Source organism: Ursus maritimus, unplaced genomic scaffold, assembly GCF_017311325.1.
Source record: "Ursus maritimus isolate PB19 unplaced genomic scaffold, ASM1731132v1 scaffold_21, whole genome shotgun sequence".
Lineage (NCBI taxonomy): Eukaryota > Metazoa > Chordata > Mammalia > Carnivora > Ursidae > Ursus > Ursus maritimus.
In genome coordinates, this window is record NW_024424564.1 from 675,885 (window position 1) to 701,167 (window position 25,283).

General features: G+C 47.4%; 2 protein-coding genes and 1 long non-coding RNA gene across 15 annotated transcripts; 1 reads left to right on the top strand and 2 right to left on the bottom strand.

The window, feature by feature from the left end:
* Positions 1-4,794: 4,794 nt before the first annotated feature.
* CNPY2 (canopy FGF signaling regulator 2) lies at positions 4,795-7,854 on the bottom strand. 4 transcript variants are annotated; one of them, XM_040637130.1, is made up of 7 exons: positions 7,592-7,826; positions 7,120-7,287; positions 6,895-7,007; positions 6,627-6,742; positions 5,578-5,781; positions 5,331-5,427; positions 4,795-4,957 (listed from the first exon to the last, which is right to left on the bottom strand). In XM_040637130.1, exons 3-7 carry the CDS (start codon positions 6,980-6,982, stop codon positions 4,914-4,916), a joined length of 549 nt encoding a protein of 182 aa, XP_040493064.1. In that variant the 5' UTR covers positions 6,983-7,007; positions 7,120-7,287; positions 7,592-7,826; the 3' UTR covers positions 4,795-4,913. The 4 variants fall into 4 exon arrangements, with proteins under 4 accessions (XP_040493064.1, XP_040493065.1, XP_008681781.1 ...); XM_040637131.1 differs by lacking the exons at positions 7,120-7,287; positions 7,592-7,826 and adding an exon at positions 7,833-7,854; XM_008683559.2 differs by lacking the exon at positions 7,120-7,287 and having other exon boundaries at positions 7,649-7,826.
* Positions 7,855-8,505: 651 nt separating this feature from the next.
* On the bottom strand, positions 8,506-23,007 carry PAN2 (poly(A) specific ribonuclease subunit PAN2). 10 transcript variants are annotated; one of them, XM_008683516.2, is made up of 26 exons: positions 22,811-22,962; positions 21,773-22,168; positions 18,768-18,937; positions 18,534-18,654; positions 18,295-18,372; positions 17,655-17,922; positions 16,917-17,259; positions 16,617-16,713; positions 15,660-15,779; positions 15,326-15,445; positions 14,936-15,064; positions 14,609-14,808; positions 14,377-14,510; positions 14,134-14,240; positions 13,846-13,944; positions 13,433-13,506; positions 13,181-13,328; positions 12,739-12,882; positions 12,543-12,602; positions 12,228-12,318; positions 11,016-11,173; positions 10,773-10,916; positions 10,461-10,640; positions 10,027-10,120; positions 9,552-9,749; positions 8,506-9,231 (listed from the first exon to the last, which is right to left on the bottom strand). In XM_008683516.2, exons 2-26 carry the CDS (start codon positions 22,052-22,054, stop codon positions 9,197-9,199), a joined length of 3,594 nt encoding a protein of 1,197 aa, XP_008681738.2. In that variant the 5' UTR covers positions 22,055-22,168; positions 22,811-22,962; the 3' UTR covers positions 8,506-9,196. The 10 variants fall into 10 exon arrangements, 9 of the variants coding, with proteins under 9 accessions (XP_008681738.2, XP_008681708.2, XP_008681721.2 ...); XM_008683486.2 differs by having other exon boundaries at positions 12,739-12,909; XM_008683499.2 differs by having other exon boundaries at positions 14,365-14,510.
* Positions 23,008-24,247: 1,240 nt separating this feature from the next.
* LOC121104381 lies at positions 24,248-25,264 on the top strand. The gene is made up of 2 exons (XR_005836652.1): positions 24,248-24,666; positions 24,847-25,264. It is a non-coding gene; the product is annotated as an uncharacterized LOC121104381 (long non-coding RNA).
* Positions 25,265-25,283: the final 19 nt, after the last annotated feature.

Here is a 25,283-nt window from a genome sequence, read left to right on the forward strand (position 1 = left end):
GACTAGCCCCATAACCAAAATCAGGCATTAAGCACCCTCTCTTTTCATCACTCCCATCACTCCCATAGGGCCTCTGGGTCCCTTCTCCTACTTGGCCGTCTTCTAGACACTCTTATCCTATGCTTCCCAGAGACCATTAAATGAACCACGGTACTAAAGTAATCTTCCACATCACTCTTGACTAACTCCTGTAGGTAGACAAGACCTCAGGACCTTTCTACCTCCTAAGAATATCTTTGTCATTGACCTAAGGGCAGAGGAGAACTGACGCAAGGACCAGAACACCTTATCTATAAATCCTAAGCCCCAGATGAACAGTCCTTTTATCTCTTCACATAGCAGTAACAAGATTCAGGAGTCTCAGTACCATTCAACCCAGGTTTAAATAGACCTACTTTATAAAGAAAGTAGTGTATAGCTTCGAGTTGGGGAAAGAGAGGAAAACCACCATTTTCTCTTCTCAAGTTACCTTGTACCTAGCTTCACACCTACCAAACAATACTCCTTTGGCTTGGGGATCAAATAGGTAGGTCTTAGGAAAGAACTTCAAAAAGAGAAGCCAAGCAGAGCCCCAAAGGAACGCTGACCTCAACTACCTTCTCGGTGACTTCAAAGCTCCACTGATCAATATTTGCTCCCAATTTAGCATCTCACAGAGGATTTCCTCCTAACCCTAGAATAGTCTGACCTGGTTTCTGCTCTCTGGTTAATTATCCACAGAGACAAACCAGCTGACCAGAGGCTTGAACTCCAGTGCCCCCAAAAGACAGGGGCATTCTCAGGGTAAGGCTACCAAATAATAATAGTTATTATTATCAATATTATTATATTTATTATTGTTGGAAAGTTTATTTTTAAGTAATCTCTATACCCAGTGTGGGGCTCAAACTCACAACCATGAGATCAAGAGTCACATGCTTTACCTAGTGAACCAGCCAGGCCCCCCCCCCCCCCAAAGAGATAACCATTGAGTGGCCATAAGGGTAACCTATTTTGGAGCTCTAATGATTGGAGGGAGGATGGGAAACAGCAATGCTCTAAGCACCTTGACACTGTGTCCTGGAGCCTAGTGTTATGAAGTCTTTATGGGCTTGTTTTGAAGTTGTTTAGTCCTGATGCCCACTACTAAAAAGCCAGTGGGAAAGCCCAGGGATCAGAAGGACTAAATGTTTCCTCCTAGGAGCTAGCTTAGAATCTATCTATCTATCTATCTATCTATCTTTTTCTTCCTTCCTTTCTTCTTCTTCTCTTTCTTTCTTTCTTTCTTTCTTTCTTTCTTTCTTTCTTTCTCTTTCTATATTTTACTTATTTATTTGACAGAGAGAGAGGCAGTGAGAGAGGGAACACACAAGGGGGAGTGAGAGAGGGAGAAGCAGGCTTCCGCTGAGTGGGGAGCCTGATGCGATGCGGGACTTGATCCCAGAACACTGAGATCATGACCTGAGCTGAAGGCAGCCACGTAACGACTGAGCCACCCAGTCCTCCCCGAATCTCTTTCTAAATGTGAATGGGACCTGGGGAGGAGAGAAGAAAGTTAAGGGAGGATTGGCATGAATAAAGTAGCCAAATGAGCTTTAGGTCCAAATACACCTAAGTGCCTGAGAAGAGGGGGCAATGGAGAGAAGGCTTACAATTGAAGTCATCTTGACCTTGGAAGGACCTCTTTAAAATGGACAGAGGCAATGGTGCCCCCTGGTGGTTAAGGGTAAGTGGGAAAATGCAGTCTAAACATCAGTTGAAACTGTCTACTTCAGTAAATCAAGAGTCCTGTATTTAATGGGTAATAGCTAAAATTTATTAAATACTTACAATTTCTAGGTACTATCTAAATGTGGTACACACATTATCTTAATTAATCCTCACAACTCCTCTAAGGGATGTAGATAATAGTATCTCTACAGAGGAGGAAACCAAGGTTTAGATAAAGTATCCTGTTGAAGATCATAGTACCTAATTGGCCAGAAGCTGTATCTTAACTACTAAGCTGTATTGTTTATATGGTGATGACTGTGAACTATCAGCTGCAACTCTGAGTCATTGTTAACTGTCTCCTGGGCACACCAGCTCAGTGTGTTCTATATTTTAAAATATTTTACAAATATCTGTAAAACCTTTGTACATCCATACCTGAAATACATGAGAAATTGTGACCCTCCCGGAATACATAAAGTTAGGAAAGACAGACATCTAGCACCTAAAGTGACCCGGGGGTAGGATGGGTTTCTCATTACAATGAATAATCAGTCTGGAGAAATAGCTGAAAGGAGGATATGATGCCTTTTCACTACTGATTATTAGAGTCAGAGGGCATGTGTTCAGACTTGGAGGTAGTTTTCAAACAAATACAAGTACTAGTGTGCACAGTCACTGGGGACTACATGGAGACTCCACTACAGGGAACGGGATGTGGCAGAAAGACCACTGGCCTAGGGATAAGACGATCACTAAGGTTGAAGTCTTGACTCCCCAGAACACCACCTCTTTGAGCTTAGTTTCTTCATCTGTAAAATGGGAGTAGCATCTACTTCTTAGACTTGGAAAGATTAAATAAGGTGTATGTGCTTGTTATAGGAGTCGCCGCCATGTCTTAGTTCCTTTGCCCTTGCTATTCATTCCTGTCCTGTATTTAAAGGAATCTTGTCCCTGCTCTGGATCCTTTTTAACAGCATAAAAACCCTCTAAAACTTATTTTTGTTTATTTTTTATAAGATTTTATTTATTTATTTATTTATTTATTTGAGAGAAAGAGTGGGAAAGAGAAAGCACATGAGCAGGGGGAGAGGGAGAAGCAGGATCCCCACTGAGCAGGGAGCCCTATGTGGAGCTTGACCCAGGACCCTGGGATCATGACCTGAGCCAAAGACAGATGCTTAACTGAGCCACCTTTAAAACTTTTAAAGGACTAGATTTTCACATAATAATTTTTCTTAGTCACATCCAGATCTCATTTAAAACTGTCTTTGAGAATGTTTAAGTTCTAACATTTTACTGATAAATTAATTTAGAAGACATCTAAAGCTTAAGGTATAACCAGATACGCAACGTTACTGTTTGATCTGCCCAAATACTGGGCTAGAATAATTTGCTGTCGGGAGCCTCCAGAAGGGATCAGATAAATTCGTGGATTCCTTGTGGTGACCTCTGATGTGAATAGTGATGTGCAAACTATATCCTCCTACCGTTCTGAGGATCAAGTCAAGGACGATAATGTGCACTCTTCCCTATGTAGGACACACCCCTGGGTAGCAACGGCAAAGACTCTTGGGCAGGAGAGTTCTTAACAGCTGTATCTTGACAGACTAGTGAGGTGTATCACAAGTAATGTATTACCAACTAACAGTATTTTATTAATACTTGCAAATAATTTGCTTCTTTGTACATTAACACAATTTTGAGTTCCTTCTAAGAGTTTTCTCACTTTTCTGATAAGCTTTCTGAAGGAAGAGTAAGTTTTTAGACACGAAGTAGGCGATGGACAGAATCCTGGGTATACTCACAGGGGTGTGAAGCATGTGAACATGATTCATGTGCATCACAGAAGAAATAATGGTTAGTAACAGCTGGTCTGGAGAATGGACTTGACAGGATATAGCAAGGATATAGCATTTCTTATGGCTGAATGAGAGAAGAAGGAATTAACACTAGACCCTGAGTTTAGTTGTCAACTAACATCAGGATACTTGCTCTGAATTAGTTCGTGTGTTAGATTTCATAGGGATTTGTGGTACAAGAAAGCTTCACTGAACCCATTCACTATGTGTGCCAGGCTTAGTGCAAGATATTAAGAGAAAAAAAGACGTAAAATAGAAGCTACTTTACAGCTATATTAGATCAGATTGACACTTGGGAACATTAGCTTATTGATCCAATTTTGCCACCACAGAACTTCAGGACCTATGGTATCTCTGGGCCTCAGTTTCTTCATCTGTAAAATGGGCAGAGGTGAAGCAGACGACCTCCAAGGTCTCTTTAGATTCTAAAACGCTTAATTTAAAAAGTCTTCAAAATGTTTATTCAGGTGTTCTTTCCCTGAGGCACTCCTGGGATACAAATGCTCCATTCCAAACCCTGAGACAGACACACCTGGGGATCAGGGTGTTTAAGAAGCTCCTCAGAGACGGCGTCCTTTAGGTTTTCATCCCCAGGACCCAGTACAGAATCTCTACACATACAAAGTGGGGACAGACTTACAGTCCAGAGTGACAGATGGAGATGATAAAGGTATACTTTAGTGTTGCACTTGGCATCAAATCTAAAAGCTCAGGCCAGCAAGCAAGGGCCTTCATGAAATAACAGTCCTTACCTCATCTCTCCCTATCTGAGAAAGCCCTTACTTTTCAGATGAGTTGATCATATCCATTTCCCCTTTCTGTCTGCTATTGCTGACCCCTCCATCTGGAAGGGCAGGGAGGGGAGAATAATGCACGTCCGTTATTCCAAGACCAAGCTCTGTCTTACTGTATGTTTCATCAGTATAAATACAAGTAATTTCTAGAATCCCATACTACCGTACACTTACCTATGTTCCCTTGCTTATTCAGAGAGGTTCCTCTTCTCTCCACAATCAGACTCTAAACACATGGTACTGAGGAAGCACTGGTAAGTGCTTATCTAGTCTGTGAGTCCAGCAGAAATCTCAGATGGCAAAAGAATGTAAGCCTCAGACTCCTCTTACCTTCATGCTACACCATTTCCAAAGCTCCTCCTTCCCTTTCCTTTCCTATCTGGAATCCCCTATCTTCAAGCCTACTGTAAGGGTTGATTCTGGGTATGAAAAGACAACACAGTTCATACTTTTGGTTTCACAATTTTTCAGTTCATTTCAGTAAAAACATTATATAAAAGGCATTGCCACCCTCTTCCCCTCCTGGGGGTGATCCATCAAGCCTGTCAGCCTGGGCCGCTCCAGTGGTTCATAGCTCATCATGCGATATGTGCAGGGCATGGTCACATAGATCTGCAAATAGCACATAACAGTTTGAAGGAAAATGCCACGCTCATACTGATATAAGCCACTACCGAGAAAATACCCAAAACCAAACTGGCACACACCATCCACCATTTTTCAGAGCGTAACCTTTTAAATGACAAAACATTCTCACTATCCTCTCACCTGTATCTCAGGTGAGGGAGCCACAAATTCTGAAAGCTGACAGGAAGAGAATGGAGAGGAAGAACCCAAGTCCCTAAGTCACAGGTAATCGAAGCCAAGTGTTGAGCTGATATCAGAGGATGGGGGGGGCGGGGGGAGGGAGGTGGAGGAACATGCTAGAGAATGTGCCGGGTTCCAAAGGGCTCTGAGGACAGGCAGTAAAGCGGGAGTAGTTTACCTGTTCGCTTACTACAAAGTTTGTCTTTAACATTGTCAGCCTCTCGGGAAAAGAATTCAATGAGTTCATCCTCATATTCCTCCACAATGCTCTCACACTGTCAACCCAAGGGAGAAATGAGTGAGAGGGGGTGGCAAGAAGAAGCCTTCTGCCCCCACCTCCAGAGAGGAAGAGGACACAACTTGCCACTTGGGCTCCAATAACTCCCCGAATTTTCAAAACCCAGCTACCCACTCCCAAAGCTCACCGCAAACTTGAGAGTGCCACTGATGTCTGAATCAATTCGGATGCCCTGTAGGTCCAGTTCACTGGATTCTCCATTCCGGCCCACTACACGTACGTAGTTCTTGCGGTGAGTGGAAGGGTCAATCTGTTCCCCATACTCCTTCATCCGGTCACATACCTCCTCTAGCAGCTCTGTGAGGTGGGCCTCTGAGCGAGCATAAGGCACCTAGAAATGTCCTCAGCCTTGGGTCACATTCTGCTACGTCTGTACATTAGTAATTTATATCCTTACTTTTCCTTCCAAATCTAGTTCAACCAACCTATTCTAAAAAGCCTTCCCTAATGAAAAACAGTAGTTTATCTGTATAGTTCCAAATGCTTTCAAATATATGACCTTATTTACCTCACTATACAATTCTAAGAAATGCAAAGTGTCATTAGCTCCAAATTCTAGATAAACAGAGACCTCTTGGATTAATCCTAGTTAACTATGTGTTCTTTTCCTGTGAATTCCCTTAATTCTTATGGGTGTAAGCTAATGATTTTCTTTCTTTGTATTAAGCAGACTAATACCTATCCTCAACAAAAGCATTAGAGAGGCAGTATAGGCTTGGAGGATAAAATTATTAAAGCATCTCACAAACATCATAGCCTTAACTTTTCTTTATATACTGCTCACCAGATACAGCTTTGTGTATTTGTGTTACGTTTTCAACTAAAACATAAATTTCCTAAATACAAGAATAAGACCTTCTTTTTTGAATGAATGTTTGTATGTATACGATTATGCCATAGTGAAAACATGAGTGACATGAATTAAGGATGTGGAGAAGGAGGCTGGTCAGGGTTTGCTAACAACTACAGCAGAAATAAAGTCTTAAGATTTGGGGCCAGGAAGCAAGTGCATAGGGTATAAGCCTCCAGCCTCTTACAAATGAGACAGCCCAATCTTTTCGATATCTCTCTGGGTCAATGTTTTCTTCATTTCTATTAAACCAAGGTCCTTAATTAGTTGAGTTCTCATTCAAAGTCCGAGTGAGCTACTTTATTTGGGGGAACAGTAACAGTTACCTCCACCACTGACTGGCTGCCATCCGGATTAATTCGGAAAGAGCCCATCTGAAGGGTCTTCTTGGGATCCACCTGGGCAATTTCCCACTCTAGTTCATCCACCAGAGCCCTGCAAGCTGGTGTGAGGGGAGAGATGGGAGGAGGGAGGAGGGAAGAAGGGAATCACCCAGGGGTTTCCATTCATCCTTCTCCCAGGCCCTGGATCTCATGCTCTCCCAAGGCTCTGTTTTCCCCACCCTCCTTCTCTCACTTCTCTTTGTACCCTTACCTCCACAGTGTAGATCCTGGCTCCTTCGAGCCCAGGCAGTTCCCAGCAGGGCCCCCAGAAGCAGGGCCAGACAACCCCAGCCTTTCATCTTTAGCGGAACGGGGTTGCTCCACCTGGATTTGGGTTGGAATAAAACATAGGTGTGAACAGGCGGCTCCATGACCCCCACCCCCCCCATCCCTCATCCCAAGGCCTACAAAGGCCTCACTGTGACTCTGACTCTACTTTTCAGGAAATGGCCAGGACACAAAGGGACTCCTCTGTTCCCAGCGCTTGAGGACTCGGATTCTCCCGGCGGTGAGTGAGAGCGCGAGCTAGGGACTTGGGGCTCAGCCCTCCAGATGCTACGTCGACAGGTGAGGCCCCAGATGTTGGTACTTCAGCGTCGGCTGCCTAGGGCGCACAGGGTTATGTGGCAGCTGCGGAACAGAGGCTGGCCACTAAGCGAGGACGGCAGGCACAGAGGAGCTGCCGGCAAGGGAGGCAGCTGATTCCCGCCAGGAGGCAGCGAGGTGGTGGGCGGGAGAAGAGCACTCAGTAACTGGGGCCTATTTGGACCCACCACCTTAGATTACAGCATCCCCACCTCCAGCCTATAAGCTATTTCCCGTGCGGACCAGCCCCCTTTCTAAGGACGCCGCCACGGCCTTCGCTCGAGTCCATCCCCGACACTTAGGGCCACTCGCACCCGTCCCACCTCTGCTCCCAGGGCCGCCGCCGTGGCCCAGGCGCTCGAAAACGGCCGGACTCTCACTTTAGCTCCGGACCCTAGCACCTGGCTGCTGGGGAGCGGGGCTGTCCAGGCTTCTCCAGAGCGCTCCGGCACTTTCCAGGCACGGGTGCCCCAGCGACTGCCTGACCCAGCTCCCCCCACTCTAAGCGGGCGCCTAAGCAGGGCTCCGGTGCACGGCGGTGCAAGCCCCACACGAGAGACCGACCCCAAACCCGCCCCTCCAAACTCTCGCGCGAACAGGCAGCTCAGGACCGGCTTCCAGGCAGCGAGGACCCCGGTGGATCGCAGAAGGACCCAGACTTGCGTGGCGAGCAGCTCCACGTGACCACCAGGGGTCAGCCGAAGAATAGGAGTGGCCTGAAGCAAGGACAGAGCGCGGCGTGGCGTAAGGTGGCGGTCAGACGCGCGCGCGTGTCAGTCTAGGTGGGCTAGGACCTTCCAGAAGAAAGGTGCACGGCTAGCGGGTGAGAAGTCCTGGTTTCTAGTCAGGAAACTACATCTCCCAGGAAGCACCGCAGCACTACAGAGATCCTGTTAATATCTACAGGTCTCAAGATAACCTGAAACCTGTAATTTGTCAGCTCCTCCAACTTTCCTTTTGCACAATTAAGGAGGAAACCATACCGTACGTTTAAAAGAATCCGACCTTAGGGTACCAGGCAGCCACAGCAAAGACCTAACATTGTGCAGGAAAGTCATAATTATATTCCTCCAACATCTTTAACTTTGGACTCCAGAGCTTCACCTTCATTTCTAGATGGAAATTTGAAAGCTTTGTTTTTTTCCAGTTGTAAGAGAAAGCCAAACAAAAAGTAGAGGAGGGCTTAAGTCCGAGCATCCCACAGTCCCAGGTCTCTAATGACATAGATGACAGCCAGTAACAGTTTTGTTTTTATTTTATAAAACATGCAGTTTAAAACAAAATTTTAAAAAGTAACAAAACTTGGAACAGGAGAGTGGATGGAAGACAGATGCTTCTCAGCTGTCAGCAGGAGTGAAGCCAGCAGCCAAGCTTCATCTAGGACCCAGAGGCCCTTTTGGCAATGATGGTGTTGGCAACACTGATTTGCTAGGGCCACCAATACTCTATGTCCTGGCCCCTCCAGGCAACCCTCAAGCAGTCAGAGATTTGAGCTGTCTTGAGTTTCTGTTGTAAGCCTGTCACTGTCCAAGACTTCAGTCCTTAGCCAAGTAGGAACTGAGAGTACTAGTTCCAGGAGCATTTTGTTGTGTTGTGTTGTGTTGTGTTGTGTTGTGTTGTGTTGTGTGTTTGCTTGGATATTAATTACCCAGGATATTTATTGAGAATACCAATTACTTTCCATTTGGGTCATTTCTAGACTCTGTTTCTGGCCTGCTATTTTGCAAAGGATGAAAAAGGAATCTGGCTCCTCTTCCCTTTGCAACAATTCTGCTGCATTCCAGTTCTATTAATAGCACCATCTGCAGACCCTGAGCAGGTCCAATTCTGGAAGCGGACAAGGTATAGCCAACTTGGGAAGCCATCTCCCAGTTCTGGGGCCACAGAACACTGAAGGGAGAGGGGTAGTTCGCTGGGAGAGGGTGAGGTCAGAGCGCCAACACTGAGGAGAAGACAGCTGCATCTGTCAGAGACAAAACCAAGAGCATTGACTCTTAAGGTGAGTGTAGAAAAAGCAAGAGAAAAGAGGGCAAGCCTGCCCAAACATTTTAGAACTGGACAAAAGGAGGTCAGGATCAATGGAGTTTCAGTAGTAAAATCTATCTCACTGAATGTTGGGAAGATTAAGTGCTTTATGAACTACTGAGTGCCTTACAAATACAAGGTAGGGGTGGTACTGTTGCTGACATCACCATGATCATTATTATCATTGTGGGTATAATCTTCACATATGCAATCTAACCCCACCCTGTCCAGTTTCCCTTGTCCCACTTCAGGTCTTACTCTTGGGGCTTGTCTGGCCCTCAGGTTCAGGCACCTTCCAGTCCATCTTTCGACCCTTCTCGTAAAGACCCTTGAGCACTTTGTGGAAGGACTCAGGCTCGGTGCCATTTTTGCTTAGCTCCAGATATTTTCGGTAGAGCTGAAGAGCTGTGCGGGCATCCTCAATACTGTCATGGGTTTCCCCTTGAATCTTCAAGTCTGGGGGAATTAGAAGTGGAACAGTTTGGTACCTAGCAAAGGAAGGTAAGAACATGTCCTCTACTCACATCTCCAGCTCCCAATAAACAATAAAAAACTTGACTGCCCCTAAGGGAAAGAGCCAAACACCATCCCTAGTGCACAGGGATACTGAAGCTACTTAAATCCATTAGTAACTCTCACCACTAACTCAGGGTCCTCCCTACTCCTCTGACAACTCCAACATTTTTTTCTGCTTACTGAGCACCACAAGGGCCTACAAGGTACACCAACTCACCTAGAAAGTACCAAGCAAGGAATCGCAGGGAAATCATTCGTTTTCGGGGCATGTGAAAGAGATAGACAGTGTCAAGGACTTGGTCCTTGGGCACCTGGCAGAGATAAAAGAGTGGGAAACTGAAGGCAGGTGATCATAATTTCCCATTCTCCAAAAGCACAACATATACCCTAAAGGGCCCACATTCAAAGACTCCTAAAAGAGCCCTGCCCAGGGGCGCCTGGGTGGCACAGCGGTTAAGCGTCTGCCTTCGGCTCAGGGCGTGATCCCGGCGTTATGGGATCGAGCCCCACATCAGGCTCCTCTGCTATGAGCCTGCTTCTTCCTCTCCCACTCCCCCTGCATGTGTTCCCTCTCTCGCTGGCTGTCTCTATCTCCGTCGAATAAATAAATAAAATCTTAAAAAAAAAAAAAAAAAAAAGCCCTGCCCGAACCATGAGGTTGATGACCCGGAAGTCCTTCTGCAGACCATGACCCACAAACTTGACTCCAATGTCAATAAGAAAACGAAGCTTTAAGTAGGTAGACTTGAGAGTTGTGAGGTGCTTAGAGGAAATCTTCGCATCTAGGTCTCCTGGCTTTATCCCCGAGTACTGAGTCAAGTAATCCACCACCTAGGCACAGAGAAAAGGGTCAGTCGCTCGGGAGGTGAGGTGCAGAGTATCCCTCTACCACTCCTCCCTGGGTTCTAGAGCACTCTACATACACACAAGGTCCGTCTCACTTGCCCCTCCATATCCTAATACCTGCTCCTGGGTAGAGATGTAGTCATCAATGAAGGGAATACCCTCATTGGGTCCCTGGCCCCGAACACAGGTGATCCTCGCTACTGACATCTGGCTTGGTTTGATGGTAGACTTGGTGCCATCACTGCGTAACTCTGCTTCCTCCTATGTGAGAAGAGTTGATAAGGAAATCAGAGAACTGCTTATGACTCCTACTATCTCCAGGGTTCTGTTCCACCACCACAGCCTTTTGGACTTTGTTACCTCATTAAGGGTGACAAACTCAGCATCCAGGCCCACCAGGTCCCCAACCTGTGGCATCTCATTCAGCATCAGTGGAATAAAGGTAGTATGTGTTTTCCGCTGCTTCCGTGCTAGTGAGGCTTCAGCCAGCAGGACACTTGCCTCAATAGGGTTCTTGACTGGAAGGGAAAGTCCAGAAGACAGATGGCTGGGGAAAGGGAAGTAACCGTAGAAGGGAAATCCAGATGGCTGACCAGAGACTGGGTCTACACTGTGATCCCTCAATCATCAAAGCATGTGAGTAAAAAGATCATGTCTGATGAACAGATGGATGGAACAGATCAAATCAGAAAACTATTAAGAAATATGTTAAGAAAAAACAAAAAAGGGGGACGCCTGGGTGGCACAGCGGTTAAGCGTCTGCCTTCGGCTCAGGGCGTGATCCCGGCGTTACGGGATCGAGTCCCACATCAGGCTCCTCCACTATGGGCCTGCTTCTTCCTCTCCCACTCCCCCTGCTTGTGTTCCCTCTCTCGCTGGCTGTCTCTATCTCTGTCAAATAAATAAATAAAATCTTTAAAAAAAAAAAAGAAAAGAAAAGAAAAAAGAAAAAACAAAAAAGAGAAGAAAGAGTAAGACTTTAGCTTTGGTCTTTAGCTTTAAAAAACCAGAAAAATAAAGTTGCAGGGAAACTACGGTTTAAAGGCACCAAAAAGGGGGTGCCTGGGTGGCTCAGTCGTTAGGCGTCTGCCTTCGGCTCAGGGCGTGATCCCAGCATTCTGGGATCGAGCCCCGCATCAGGCTCCTCCGCTGGGAGCCTGCTTCTTCCTCTCCCACTCCCCCTGCTTGTGTTCCCTCTCTCACTGGCTGTCTCTCTCTCTGTAAAATAAATAAATAAAATCTTTAAAAAATAAAAAATAAAATAAAGGCACCAAAAAGGGCCTTAATAAGGAGTTAATCTCCAAAAGAAGATGAAAGCTTCACTTGGGGGGGGGGGAAGAATGATTAGAATCAAAATCATAACCTTAGTCATTTTGATCAGATTTCCCCCCATCAGCTCTTCCCCACTACACCTCAGGATCTCCAGATTCTAAATTTAAGGGCCGATGAACAGGACTATCTTTAGTATCCCTGGAAATATTAACACTGTTACCTGTCCTAATCTTAACAAGATCTCTTCCTAAAGACCAATCTAAAGTACCCACACCCTTTGGTCTACTCTGTACCACTTACTGTTCAGGTTGTATTTGGAATTAAGATTCCTTTTGACGTAATAAAGGATAGCAGGTACTTTCCAATTCATGTCAAACTGCACAGCTTCGTGCTATAAAAGAAAAAGCACTTAATGGCCTACGTATATGTCCCTTTTTCCTTTTTCCCTAGCCAGACAAAAGATAGAACTCAGGTGCTATTTTTAATTCTGCTAACGCTTTTTATTCTTAAGGATCCCCGCCTCCCTCCCGAATCTGCGTGGCATTCTCTAGGATGAGGATGGGAACGCGAGGAAAGGGGGAGATGAAAGGGACAACGGAATGTGTTACAACTAACCTTATCAATAGGTTCAATAAGAAAGTCATTGAAGAGATACCACTGCTGGTGGGTAACACCCTGTGAAGATACAGAAAAAAGATGGATGCTAAAGTGACAGCTGGACCACGCCGGCTCAGACTCAAGATAGGGACAGACCTGGGACTCCTCAGTGGCTACCACCAGGAGTGTCCCTGCCGCGTATAATCTCACTTACCTCCTTACGCTGGTGGTAGGTCTCTCCAACTTTGATGTGAGCCACCAGGCTGCCCCCTGTGCGTGAGTCCAGGATGTGCACCACAGTAGCCATCAGGTCATACACATAGACACCATGCTCCTCCTCTGCCCTGGCTGGGCCCCACTGTGAGGGGGTACCCAGGCTGCTAAGCTAAGTTTAAGGATGGGGAAAGAAGGGGAATGGGGATAGAGGACAGGGAGTTTGGAGTATGGGGATGGGGGACCAGGGTGTGTTCTCTCCATCCTAGCCCAGCTATGAGTCTCAATACTGAACTGAGTCACTCTGGAAAAGCCCACAACTGGTAAATCCTCGGCTTTATTCCCTTCCTTTTCCCTATACTAAGTTCCATCTTCCCCTTGCCCTGCTTCTGTCCCAACCTTCTCTCCCTTATTCCCCTTTCTCTTCCCAGTTGTTCAACAACCTGTATCTCATCCCCATCAGTCCAATTGCAAACATCCAGCCCTTTGTTCTTGGTCATCTTCATGCGAATGGAGAAAGGAAGCCAGACATTCTTCAACTCCTCAATGGAGGAACACATGAGCATGCCCTCTGGACTTCCTAGTTCTTTCCTATCAGGACAAGAGAATTAGAAATTTGTTCTGAAATCTAGCCAGTGACAAGAGGAGCCACTGGGTAGCTCAATCCTTTGACTACTGCCTCAGGCTGTACGTACCAATCAGCCAAAGCAAACTCCTTGTTCTTGGAGATTTCTCCACCATGCTTCTTTATTGCCATTTTGAAGGCAACCTGAACACAAAAGAAAAAATATCTGATTCCCAGGGTGCGTGGCTGGCTCAGCTGGTTAAATGTCCAACTCTTGGTTTCAGCTCAGGTCATGATCTCAGGGTCATGGGATCAAGCCCCGTGTCAGGCTCTGCACTCAGCAGAGTGTGTTTGTCCCTCTCCCTCTGCTCCTCCCCCTGCGCTCACGCGCTCTCTCTCCCTCCCTCAAATAGGTAAATAAAATCTTAAAAAAAAAACAACAAAAAACCTGATTCCCCAGGAACATTAATCACAAATGGAGCACAGAACGGAGAGCAAACTAAAAAGTACACCTAAAGCCCTGCTTCCAGACCTGGTCCTTACCTCAGCCTGCATTCTCCAGAAATCAGCTTCTTTCAAGCTGTTCACCTCACAGTTGATGACGAGAATATCTGGCAGATGGCGGATGTTGCGGGTCTGAATCTGAGAGGACAAAACAAACAAGGAGTGGCAGGGAGCCTACACGAAAGGAACCTGGACGGGAACAGAGAAACTTGGGCCTGCACTTTCGAACTGAGGTTCCTCCCACTCCCTATGGCTCCCTGGATGGCAGTGCTGACACGGCCAGTGGCAGAGGAGAGTGCAGCCAAGTCCCCAGCACGGAGGGCTCACCGTGGGCTGGTACTTTTCACAGTTGTCACACCAGGCCTGTGTATTCTGCTCCAGGCAGATGCTTCGCTTTAGGACCTGAGCAAAGTCACAGCTCTTCCCGGTTTTATCTGCAGGGAAACTGGATGCTTCACTCTATGTCCACCCTTTGGCCCACTGTTAGCCCCCCAACACCCTCTCCTTGATGTTCCGGGACGTGTGGGGGAGGCTTCCCGACCCAGCTGCAGGGTATACCACTGGTGCTACCCTCGGGGTAGGAGAGCGTGAAGAGCAGGGTGGATGAGGCTCGCACGGTCTCACTGCCACAGCGGCAGAGGCTGCAGTTCTCCATCTCACAGCTGAACAGCTGCCCGATGACCGAGTCCCCCGATGAGCAAAAGCTGCTAAGAGTGGGGAAGGCAATGCATGCACATGGAGGCAGTTAGGAGACCCGTGAAGTCACCAAGGGGCCTTCACTGTTCACGGCCCGATATCATACCTGCCTCCAGCACCTCGATAAGCCTGGGGTACTTCGAGCTCCTGCATGTCCTGATGCAGCTGAGTGAGAATGAAGCGATTCCACCTCTGAATAAGCCTGGCCAGATTGCCTTTGCCTGAAGCCTCATCTGAGTCAGCCAGGATCAGACCAAGGGCTGACGCCTCAGGGATGGTGCGGAATGCCCGAAGAAAATTACTGCCCTGGAATCCAGGAAGTATGTTGGTAAAATGGGGCAATTTTCTCTTTTGTGGTCATTTGCACAGCAATGTCCCCACCTACTCTCCACCTCCCTTCCCCTTTTATGGTCTCAGGTCTCCAGACACTGACCTGACAAGGGTCACCTCGAGAGAGATCCAACATGTGGAAGAGGAAGCCCAGCTCACACGCCAAGCAGAACTCCTTCTGGCAAAGATGGTTCTGGATTAGACAGCGAACAGGCTCCAGGAAGTAGAGCACCTGGTGGGAAAGGCAACCGGTGTGGGGAGAAAGAAAGACGGGAAGGTTAAGGGAGCTGGTGAAGAATACAAAGCAGGAGGCCACTGAAGAATGGAATGCGCACAGGCGATCTGAAGGCTGCGGAGCAAGAAAGAATGGTAGCGGAGGCCATGGTAAAGTGGGCTTGGTTGGAGAGGCCTGGAAAAAGAGTAGTGGGTGTAGGGCTACAGAGAAGGAGAAATGCAGTAGGCGTGTTCAAGTCGCAGGCGTACCCACCCTTACCTGGATCATGCAGTTACAGTAGGCATTGGGGATGTGGGGCTCTAATCCAGCAAACAGGGTCTTATTGTAGTGTTTGAAGTCAAAGTCCTCCAGCCCTAGCTTGGAATATTTGATGGTTACCTGAGGCAGAAACAGTCTGAGCAAGATGAAGATATCCTCAGAGTCCCCTGTATCTTCCGAGTAGTCATAACCTTCCCCGGAACCTCCCTCCCGAGTCCAGGTGGTAGGTGAAGGCATCTCGACTGAGTCCTTCAGTCCTTTCTCGTATGACCCCTTTTCCCAGGGAACCTTTCCCCACGTCCCCGAGGGCTCCTTCCTTGGTATCCCCCAGCACCTTGCGGTACTTCTTAGAAACCATGTGGAGATGTGGCTCCTCTTCCCGCCCTATTGGTGACTCAGTGACCTGGCTGAAGCTGTCAAATTCACTGTCAGACTCCTTGAGTCGGTAAGGAATCTAGAATTTTTAAGAAGAGGTAATTTTGTTGGATGTCTTAATTATCTTTGGATTCCCCCCACCTTTATCCCAACACGGAACATTCAGATTTCGTGGGGGTTTTCAGCAGCCACTGCTTCCTTTTTATTCCCACTGCCAACACCCCACCTCATCACAGCTGGACAACGATGATGGCTTCCCCACCGGGATCTGCACATTCACCTTGTCCGGCATCCCACTACCAAACTCTTCCAAAAAGCCTATTTCAGCACGTCACTTCTCCCACTATACACTTGGTATTCGAGGCTTCACAACTGGGCCCCTTCCAACCTTAACGTCTGGCGATTTCTCAATACTGACCACTGCTATAGCCAGACTGGTCCAGTCACAGTCCCCACCAGACATGCCTTTTGCAGTTATGCTTCTTGAGACCTTTGCTAACACTGATCTCTCATCTTGAACATGCACCCATGTTACTTTCTACTTACCCATCTTTCACCTTTCCAGCTCAATATCCACCTTTTTCAGTAGGTCTTCCCTGACTACTCTGGCCCAGAATAACACTTTCCCTCCAAACAGCCCTGGCACCAAATGTTTGTAACAATCCTTCAGTGTTTCACAAGAGAACATAATTTGTTCCAGACAGGTCTTATCTTTACCAACTAAAAACTAAACTTCTTAACAGTAAAGACAATCTTCTGTATCTCTGAATTCTCCCTCACACCTAGCATGGTACCTTTGATTCAGTAGGCCTCAAAACACCTTTACTGACTGACTAAAAGCAAAAACTCCTGCAGACTAGTAAAGAAACAAGACAGGAGAATGGCTGGGGGCTGCCCCTCTCCCCTCTGAACATACCTGATTGCGCAACCGGGTGCGGGGGTTGGGCGCATAGCCAATGAAGCCCACCTTCTTCATGGTGCGAAGAATCTCTGCATCCACAGGGGGTGCGCGTCTGTAATGTAGTATAGTTCTAAGGCTGGGAGGTTGTGGTGTCTGCCCACCAAAACCCAACCAACGCCCAAGGAGCCAGAAAAAAAGAAGATACTGAAGGCAGACAAAAATCAGGAAAGGCAATGACTACTACAGGGCTTGCTGAGAATCCTGGCATCTCGGCCCTTTCCCCTCCCTCCTTTTGGCCCAGATGTAAGGTACAACCTGGGAGCTGGAGCGGAGTTGGCCGCAGGCCAATCAGAGAGAAGTGTGTCAGTGGTGAGCGGGACAGGGATGAGGGAAAGAGGCAGCAGGTCCTGACTCCAGTCCAGAGGAGGCAGTGAGTCCACGAGACAGGGCAAAGCAAACTCGGTCTCACGGGAGTAAGGGTTGAAGGAAGGCTCAGGGGAATCAGTCCAGAGGTGCACACAGCCCTCAGAATCCCCAAAGGCCAGGGCCTGCTTGCTGGCTGATACGTCAAATGTCATTAGCAGAGGCCCTACAGGATTCACATGAAAGATGTCTGCTGGGTTGGCCAGGCCTGTGGGCTCACAAAACTGGCACTGCCCTAGAAGAGAGGAGGAAGCTCAATGAGCCCTGGGAAGCTGAAAGGGGGCCGTTCTTTTATGCCCTGGTATCAAGGAAAGATGGGGCCTCAATTCATGCCTAGAGATACAAAGAATACCATCGGATGCCTTCCCACAAACCACAGGCAAGTCTGCTACCCAGTAAAGGCAGTTCTAAGGTTGTTTTGCCTGCTCTGCCTTTATCTTGTTCTGTGTTCTTCATACTGGGGGAAAAATAAAAGTCCTACTCTCTGACCAAAACTAAGTGAGACCCTGACAGCCCACTGAAAGGTTACTGTTTTCTCCAACAAAGAGGTTCCCGGGAGTACGGTCCTTCTGGTACCTAGTTCCCCTTCACTCATCAGTGCCCCCTACCCCACCCTATATTCCTTCCTACCTGACTGGGAGATGATAGCAAGTCGAGAGGTGTACGTAGGGATGAAGCGCAAGAAGGCGGGATCCACGTGTACTTGGAGCGGGGTGATGGCACGCATCATGCGCAGGTCATACACCTTGAGGAAACGGTCACAGGCCAGGCCGGTGAGGCGGCTGGAGAAGCCACAGGCGGCCAGCAGGTTGCCATGCACATCAAAATCCGACAGACTCCCCGAGAAAGCATCAAACTCATGCTCCACCTTAAAAGTACGGAGGTCTCGCAGGGAAACCTGAAGAAGAGATGACGGGGTTATCTTCCAACACTGTCATCAGGAAAAGGACCTGCCACCTACCTCAAGGCCCCTGCCCAAAGAACTAAGGCTCTAGGATACAGGCAATTAAAGCGCAGAAGAGGCAGAAAGAAGCCAAGCGTTGAAAGGGACCCCAAAGAGAGCTCTTGTTTACTCTTTCGCCTGGAAGGTATCTAGTTACAACAGAAACCGTTAGGGTGAAAGATAATCTAGTATAATGTGGCTGAGGAGGAACTCCGTTCACTCCTCCCGTCCCTCCCACTACAGCCCCAGCATTGAGGGAAAGGAAGAGCCCAAGCACACGTCTGATGAAACGGCCTTGTGGTAGGAGGAAACACAGAACCGAGCCACCTTGCCAGACGTGTGGCCACAGAAGAAGAAGCGATTTGTCTGCCTCATAATAGTGACTCCAGGCGTTTCGACGGCATACTGGGGAGGAAAGCAAGAAAAACCAGTGAGAATAATTCTTCCCACAGACCAAAGGAACAGAAAGGTCGCACATACACTTAGTCATGTTCCCAGCCCAGATATATCCCCAGCTCCCCGAAAGTCTCAGACGCTGCTGGGTCTTTCCTGCCCCAGGCTTGTACCTTCTGAGTCTCCTGGACAGTGTTAAGGTCAATCTCCAATATGTGGTTCTGCAGCCCACCAACAAGCAGAGTGCTGCTGTCCGTCAGCAGGAGACTGTGCATATCCTCACTTTCCTCTAGCCTGTGGTGCAGAGAAAAGGCTAAGGGACCCGGCCCTCAGAAGCTTCCAATTCTTTAGTCTTCCCGTTCTAGGAGGGACCCTCTTTCCCAGTCTAGAGCTGAGAAACCACTTACAGGTAATCAAATATAATGAGGCCCCCACGGGCCATATACTTGAGGTTGTTCTTGGTGAGAAAAAGGATACCATTTTCCAGGCTCTGGATCTGTCGTATGTCATCACTGCCATTGACCTGAAAGGATGAGTAACGCTCCAAGGCTGGGCCGAAAAACGAAGTAGCATGGCCCTGTGGGGAAAAAGATGAGACACACCCTGAATGGAGGGGCGGGGCCATCCCAGATACAGGTCAGGGCCTGGACGTTGTTCAGCTTTCCTCCATTCTTGCTTGGCCTTTCCCGCGGGCAGCCCCTAAGGCATTAGCCCAGGGACCGATCTAAGTGATAAAGACATTGATGATACTATCTATGTTCCTTTAATGCTTTACAAAGTACTTTTGTAAACACTACCTCATTTTATCCTCACAATGACCCTGCTGAACCGGTAAGGGCTCAGTTGGTTAGAATAGTTTCAGGTCAGGGACGTGGGTCCGATCCTGCAGTGGCTTTCTGGTTCCATAGTCAAGTCTTATTCTCTACCGGCTGTCTGCGAAATGTGTACTGTGGGTCACAGGCTGGAACAGAGAGAATGTGAAACTCATTCCACCCTTGACTCCTACGACATCGTTCACTACTGGTTTCTCTGCTGACTCTTAGCTCATACCTTCTCCTTCTCTGTTTCCCTTCAGACCACTCTCTTGAGACATGGCTATTCCCAGTCCACTATTTTCTCACTAGTGTTCCTAGGTAATCTCATCCATTCTCAAGGTTTTAGCCATCCATGTTTTTAAGCTGATGGATCCTTACTCCCTTCCCTAGCCCAGACCACTGCCTCAAGCTTCAGACTTATACATCCAAATACCTACACACATCTCTCTTTAGATATTCCATGAGAACCCCAAACTCATTACATTCCAAATTAAATGTCATTTTGACCTCATTTCAATCCTTCTTAAATACATTCCCTATGGTACCATGATCTATGTAATGGACTAAGTCATTGATAGTCAACTTAAGTCTTGTTTACTTCCTAAGTATTTCCCAAATCTGTGCTCACGTGTGCTCACGTATACATCTCTAAATGCTTCACTCAGGCCTTCATATTCTATGCGAACTGCTACAATAACCTCCAAACTGACCTCATGGAGTCCTGCCCTGTCCCCCTTAAACCAAACTCTCTACTTCTACCTCAGCCCTCTAAGATACAAACCTAACCTTATCATTCTTTTTTTTAAGATTTTATTTATTTATTCGACAAAGATAGAGACAGCCAGCGAGAGAGGGAACACAAGCAGGGGGAGTGGGAGAGGAAGAAGCAGGCTCCCAGCAGAGGAGCCTGATGTGGGGCTCGATCCCAGAACGCCGGGATCACGCCCTGAGCCGAAGGCAGACACTTAAGGACTGAGCCACCGAGGTGCCCCTAGCCTTATCATTCTGGATAAAAATCTTCAGTGGTGTCAAGTCCAAGCTTTTTTAACACAGCATATGAGGTTTCTCTGGAATGTTCTCCCCCCAGGTATCTACATGGCTTCCTCTCTCCCCTCTAGAAGACTTAGAATGGACAGCATGGCCTGCATCCAGGTCTCTACTCAAATGTGGCTTTGTATCAGAGAGACCTTTCCCCGACCAACTATCTAAAACAGTAACACCTCCCAACCTTCGTTACCTCAACCCCCTTAACTCCACTTTATTTTCCTTAAAGATACTAAACAACATTTAATATATTACAAAAAGATTTTTGTTGCCCTCTTAAATGTTCATTCTAAACCTAGACCACAGAGCAAGGTCTGGCACCTAGTAGGCGCTCAAAAAACACTAGTTGAATGAAGTCATGTCTATCTCTTCAGCTTTATCTCCCAGTGCAGTAAACCCCCATTGCTTATAGTTCCTGCACTCTGCTGTTACACTGTATAGTATCTTGGAAATCTTTCTCCTGTTGCTTTGGCCAAGACAGCATTTTCCCCTCTTCTTCACCTGACTTCTACTCACGTCTCAAAAACTCACTTCAGGTATCACTTCCTTCTGGGGGCCCTCTGACCCTTCTCTACCCAGTACATGTTTTTATACTGGCACTTAGTAGTTTATATCTTAAGTTTGTAATTAGTAAGTGAAACAGTTTAGGGGCGCCTGGGTGGCTCAGCTGTTATGGGTCTGCCTTCGGCTCAGGTCCTGATCCCAGGGTCCAAGCCCCACACTGGGCTCCCTGCTCAGCGGGAAGCCTGCTTCTCCCTCTCACACCCCCCCCATTTGCATTTCCTCTCTTGCTGTCTCTCTGTCAAATAAATAAATAATTTTTAAAAAAGTGGAACAGTTTAGTTTCTTCTAAAGGATCATGAAGTTATCTGTTTACATATCGTTTTTTCCTCATTGTTCTATAAATTCCTTGAAGGTAAGGATTATGTTTCATTCAGCTTTATTGCCTGGGCCTAGCATAGCAGTAAACAGTGCCTACTGAAATGAATGTATTACCGAAAAAGCTCATTCTTTCTAATGAAAAAAGCACAATTCATGCTCTATGGAAAGTATATTAGTAAACCAAGGATAACATGTTATTTCTTACAAAATCTTGGGCTCCCTAGCATATTGGTAATTTTTTTAAAAAAATTTTCAAAAATCAGCCTTGATAACTGCTCTCACAGAGATTAAAATCAGCCAGAGAAGACAAAATGATTCCATGTAAGGTACACAGAAACATGTATTAAACATTCTATAATTATAAAAATGGAAAACAGAGGAGGCGCATTAGAGACTGGATTTGGACACCACAGACTAACTGATGGGTACAGTTATCAAGATTAATCAAAGCTTGGAAGGGGCAAATAGTGGTAGAAATAGGACGACTTCTGAAAAAGAATGCCTATGTAACTTCTCCCTGGATCCTATGGTTCCTTCCACTGCCCTCCTCCTGACTTGACTGAGACACAACTAATTCTCTGGCTCCCAGTAAAGCAGCTGTTTTGGGCTAAAACCAGATAAAAGACCTCCAACATCTCGTTTCATCCCTCACAAAGGGGTACAGTTCTTACCCCGTGGCTTCCCACCCACAGCATCTCCTCGTGCAAGTCAAAGTGGGAGACGGAGACAGGCACACCCACTTCAGCCACCACACTGTGCAATTCAGAGTAGACACCTTCCATTATGTGCACTGACTCCTGGACAGGAAGAGCCTCCAAGGCCACCCCCTCCGGATCCAGCTCCACATTCTGTAGCAGACTTGGGTTCAGGTGGGCGTCCAGGACAGGGTCCAGGGCAGAATGCATGGCTGGGGCATACTCTGCCAGTCCAGGGTCCAGACCCTCGAAGTTCATGATGACGATGGCAGATTAGACCCTTGTCACACCCTCCCTTGCAACAGCCCCGTAAGAGGCCTGACCCAACCTTCAGCAGAACAGCACCAGTGGGCCTAGATTGGACATCCTGGCCTGCAAAGGGAAAGAGGTAGCTGAGTCAGTGGCAGGCCCAAGTACTTGTATTTAGTGTGTTCTCCATTATCAGGGCAGGAGGGAGATGAGGCAGGCAGATGTGAAAATGCCAGGTAGGGGACGAAGCAGGCAGGGAGGGGATGGGCAGTGGGGGTAGAGGTGAACGTCTAGTCCCTTTTTCTCCTCTGGTCCTTCTGTACTCTCCACCACCCCACTATCTCACCTAATACTTGACTTCCTTTCCATCTCCCTTCAGGCCTGCTCACTTGCCTGGTTCACCCCAGAACCATCAGTGGAAGGAGCAGCAACTGCGGGATTAGAGTTAGGCAGGGGGGCTAAGGTGCTTGTTTCCCCAAATTAGGGATGAGGAGTGGGGGGTTGGGAGGTGAGAACCAGAGAAGTCAGTTTCCCAGAATCCTCTGCAATGTTACCCAGGATTCTCCAGGGAAAAATAAGAATGTCCAGTTACCCACAACTGGGGCGGGGGTGGGGGGACATGATGAAAATGGTTAGTTACCCACAATTCTCTAGGGGAACCAGAGAAATCAATTACCCAGAATTCTCCCCCGGCAGCGGGGAGGGGAGGGATTAGGGCAGGGGTCAGATGTGTTCTTGGGATGCTTATGGGGATTGGGTCATTACCAAGATTTCTCCATGGCGGATATTTTGGAGCGCGTGGAATTAAAACGAGTAGGGGGAGAGAAAGCGCCGTCAGCTCCGCGGGAAATTCCAGTTTCCCCAATTCTCCCCCGCGCCTGATGCTCAACCAAACCCTACGGCGGAAAGGACGTCGCTCTCCCACTCGGAGCTTCCAATCAGGAAGGGTGTGGGGCTCACCTAAGCCAATCAGAAGGAGCCAGGTACAGAAGGCTCCGCGAGAAGACCCGTGACGTAAGGACTGGGCAAAAACAAGGTTACGGGCCGCCGGTGGGGACAAACGGTGTCAGACCTTGGCCGTATTTGGTGTCGTGAAACGTAACCCCTTCTTTTTAAACCTTTGTTTGAACAAAACTAGAGAACTCGCTTGGAAACCTGAACTCTCAGACTCCCTATAACTTTAGAGACTCTAGAATAAGGGACGCCCAAGGTAAAGTACTGGGAATCGACTGCTGGGTATTCCCAGGATGGTCCAGTCCACCCCCTCTGGCCGCGGTACTCTTGTGAGCTACTCCGCCACCTCTCACCCTGTTGCCCCCGAAACTCGCCGGCATTTCCTATCATTTCCAGGAATGGGAGAGAAAAAAGGAAGCGGGAGCTAGGCTCTTAACACGGCCCAACTAGCCGCGTCTTCTACGATTCTGTAGGCATCCATCTGAAACTCCCATCTGTGATTATCCCCTCCCCACATGCCCCGGTGGTAGTCCCAGGGAGCAAGACCCCTCAGCTATCAAATTCCCCTAGCTCTTGAAGCTCGGCATTCTCACTCAGAGGGGGATGAGCAGGGCAAATTGGGGCATTTGCTTACCCCAAACTCTTACAGATTTAGCGCCAACAGTTATTTTTAGGGATTCTTGGGGTCTAATTCTGAGCTGGAACTGCTGTGGAATGGGGTCAGGTTGTGACACGTCTCCACGGCACTTTAGCTAGTTTCTAAAGGCCACATGGAGCCTCTCTGATGGAAGGAACTTCTCACCGAGGATAGAGTGTTAAAGCATTTCTCTCTCAATACACTTTATAAAGGACTTAAGGGGTTCCTGGGTGGCTCAGTCAGTAAAGCATCTGTCTTTGGCTCAAGTCCTGATCACCCCACATCGGGCTCCCTGCTCAGTGGGGAGCCTGCTTCTCCCTCTCCCGCTGCCCCTCCCCCCACTCGTGCTCTCTCTGCTCTCTCTCTCTCTCTCTCAAATAAATAAAATATTTGGGGCGCCTGGATGTCTCAGTTGTTAAGCGTCTGCCTTTGGCTCAGGTCATGATCCCAGGGTCCTGGGATTGAGCCCCACATCCGGCTTCCTGCTCAGCGGGGAGCCTGCTTCTCCCTCTGCCTGCTGCTCCCCCTATTTGTGCTCGCTCTGTCAAATAAATAAAAATAAAATCTTTATAAACAAACAAACAAACAAACAAATAAATAAATAAATAAAATCTTTTAAAAAAGGAAAGGACTCCATAGTTTAGACTTCCAGGATTCACAGGGGTCCTAGAATCAGTCAGAAGTCAAAGATGGAGAGAAAAACACCTTAATTCAGAGGGTCTGTCAAACTGATCTGACTTCACAGTTGACTAGATTTAAAATCTCGGGAAAAGATGGGTGCTGAAAGACCTGGACAGTTTGTACCCTTTGAGAAATTTCCACATCGAGGTCTCAGATTGAGAAAGACTTCACAGACCCATGAAAATTATAGGGCCTGAGATACTCAGAGATATCTGGGCTAAATGACCCACTTTATAAAGATACTTTGTGTGTCTTCACAGTGTCCAGTGTAATAGAATGATTGAAAATGCAGGATCTGAAACCAGTTTGTCTGCCCTGGAATTCTGGCCACTCAGCTCTGTGATCTTGGGTAAATTACTTACCTCTGTTTCTTCATATGTAATGTATGTAATATAGGGATAATAAGAGTACCTACGTCACTGGGTTGCTGTGAGGATTAAATGCGTTAATATATGAAAAGTACTTAGACCAAGTACTTGGCATAAAGTGAGAGTTGCATATATATTAGCCATCATTATTAACTCCCTAGGGGAACTTCAACTGGATTTGGAGCCTGGGCATCCAACTGGAAAGGCCTGCTTAGGAGTGTCCTGTGAATGTGATTTGCATAACGGTTGAGGCCCTGCTGACGTCAAGGGGTCACTGCAGCTCCAGGTCAGATCTAGTCCTGGAAGTAGTTCCTGCCACAGAACAGTCCCACAATCACCCCACCAACCTTGCTTCCTACCCAATTCTCGAAGTACCAGGAAGTGAAACAAAGCAGCAGAGCCCCGTGCCTCCAACTCACCCTTGTCCCTGTCATCCCATCCCCCAGGAGTCTACTTCCTCTTCCTTCTTTTACCTTTCATCCCCTAACCTTTAGCCTCCCAGAATGGGGCTAGAGAAGGGAAGAACGCAAGAGATATTAAACACAAGTGAGGGGAGCTTCCCCTCCTCCCTCCCACCCATTTTCTTATTCCATTTGTG